Source organism: Limulus polyphemus, unplaced genomic scaffold (assembly GCF_000517525.1).
Source record: "Limulus polyphemus unplaced genomic scaffold, Limulus_polyphemus-2.1.2 Scaffold6974, whole genome shotgun sequence".
Lineage (NCBI taxonomy): Eukaryota > Metazoa > Arthropoda > Merostomata > Xiphosura > Limulidae > Limulus > Limulus polyphemus.
Window position 1 is genome coordinate 27,173 of NW_013672584.1, and position 2,371 is coordinate 29,543.

Genomic DNA, 2,371 nt, shown 5'->3' on the forward strand with positions numbered 1-2,371 from the left:
GGTTACTATTAGCTATGGTGGACAGTTATTGGTTACTGTTAGCTATGGTGGACAGTTATTGGTTACTGTTAGCTATGGTGGACAGTTATTGGTTACTGTTAGCTAAAAGGGCAAAAATGTTTGATGGGAGGAGGATTCAAACCCACGACCCCCAGATTGCAAGTCAACTGCCCTAACTGCCCAGGCCTAAATGTACCTGAAGGGAGAGAGTACCACATATTCTTAAAGTATAAATATACTTTCCACACTTGGAGACATAATGTTGTTTCTGAAGTTTTCACAGCAAGTCCTATGTAAGTCATCATAATACAACTAGAAAATCAAAAACACAAAAGGATGAATGTGCTTCAGAACTTTACAATTATTAAGAAAACTATTATGTACTGTTTATGTGGGTTGATTATACTTGTCAAGATAGTGTATTTAGTAATGTTGAAGCTAATATGATGTTGATTACATCTTTCCAGAAAGCCAGCCGAGAAAGGACACTTATAACGTGATTTTCAACAACTGTGAACACTTTGCTTCATACTGCCGCTACGGAATAGGATTTTCCAAACAAGTTGATGACATAAAGCAAAATGTTTTGATAGTGGGAGTAACAGTACTTACAGGTTTAGTTTTGGGAAAAGCACTGTCTGTAATCACTGATCATACTGATCGGAGATCCCAGTGAAAGACTAACTTTCTAACCTTAATTAGGTTTTGATTCTGTTGTTCCCTCTATTATTATTAAGTGAATATAAAGAATTTTAGTATTATTATAACGGAGGTAGTTAAATTTTGTCCTAGTTGTCTGAGTTCTTCCTTGTCTAAACATCTTGGACTTGTGACATTTTCCAGGAAGGCTGAAAGTTAATATATGTCAATGTATTTAACAATCGATTACTGTGGTAACATAGTTTTTGTACAGGTATGCTGATTCCATTTTCTCATGATATCCATATGACCATTTTCTTCAATAATGTTTTCTACCCTGTGTTTTAGTGATAACTATACATTTGACCTTTGTTCTTGTTTTCTACCCTGTGTTTTAGTGACAACTATACATTTGACCTTAGCTGATGTTTTCTACCCTGTGTTTTAGTGACAACTATACATTTGACCTTTGTTCTTGTTTTCTACCCTGTGTTTTAGTGACAACTATACATTTGACCTTTGTTCTTGTTTTCTACCCTGTGTTTTAGTGACAACTATACATTTGACCTTTGTTCTTGTTTTCTACCCTGTGTTTTAGTGACAACCATACATTTGACCTTTGCTAATATTTTCTACCCTGTGTTTTAGTGATAACTATACATTTGACCTTTGTTATTGTTTTCTACCCTCTGTTTTAGTGACAACTATACAATTGACCTTAGCTAATGTTTTCTACCCTCTGTTTTAGTGACAACTATACAGTTGACCTGTGCTAATGTTTTCTACCCTGTGTTTTAGTGAAAACTATACATTTGACCTTTGCTAATGTTTTCTACCCTGTGTTTTAGTGACAACCGTACATTTGACCTTTACTAATATTTTCTACCCTGTGGTCAAATGTATAGTTGTCACTAAAACAGAGGGTAGAAAACATTAGCAAAGGTCAAATGTATAGTTGTCACTAAAACAGAGGGTAGAAAACATTAGCAAAGGTCAAATGTATAGTTGTCACTAAAACTTTGCTAATGTTTTCTACCCTCTGTTTTAGTGACAACTATACAGTTGACCTTAGCTAATGTTTTCTACCCTCTGTTTTAGTGACAACTATACATTTGACCTTTGCTAATGTTTTCTACCCTCTGTTTTAGTGACAACTATACATTTGACCTTAGCTAATGTTTTCTACCCTCTGTTTTAGTGACAACTATACAGTTGACCTTAGCTAATGTTTTCTACCCTCTGTTTTAGTGACAACTATACATTTGACCTTTGCTAATGTTTTCTACCCTCTGTTTTTGTGACAACTATACATTTGACTTTTGCTGTCATGTTTAAGAGTATTGGATAGATATATCACTACCTGGTTGGTTGTCTTCGTAATCCTGACGGCATTATGTTATATTTAATATTTCATAACATAAGGTTACCTGTGATGAAAGATGAGGGTTAGAGTAAGAATTTTTATTTTCTTTGGTAAAGCAAGAGATAGTGTGTAGCTAATAATTACAGTAGAATTGTCTAGGTGAATTAAAATGTTAAATACTAATTATTTTGTATGTTGGAAGGAATGTTTTTCTTTTTGATGTTTATAATTGGTGAAAGTGCAATTATAGAAAGTTTAATATCTTTTTAAATCACAGTTTAAGGTGAATTTACATTTTAACCAACTAACTTGTATATCAAAAAATTCATATTTTTAGGAACTTATTTCTGTGAAGTCTTATCAATAATT

The 2,371-nt window shown here is 33.2% G+C and overlaps 1 protein-coding gene across 3 annotated transcripts in view; it reads left to right on the forward strand.

Moving 5' to 3' along the window:
- Positions 1–1,527, forward strand: part of LOC106474227 (retinoic acid receptor responder protein 3-like) — a 15,537-nt gene extending 14,010 nt beyond the window's left edge. For all 3 annotated transcript variants that reach the window (XM_022402580.1, XM_013934919.2, XM_022402579.1), the window contains exon 3: positions 468–1,527. In XM_022402580.1, the coding sequence (XP_022258288.1) occupies positions 468–676 (209 nt within the window). In that variant the 3' untranslated portion in view covers positions 677–1,527. The remainder of the gene's footprint in view (positions 1–467) is intronic.
- Positions 1,528–2,371: the final 844 nt, after the last annotated feature.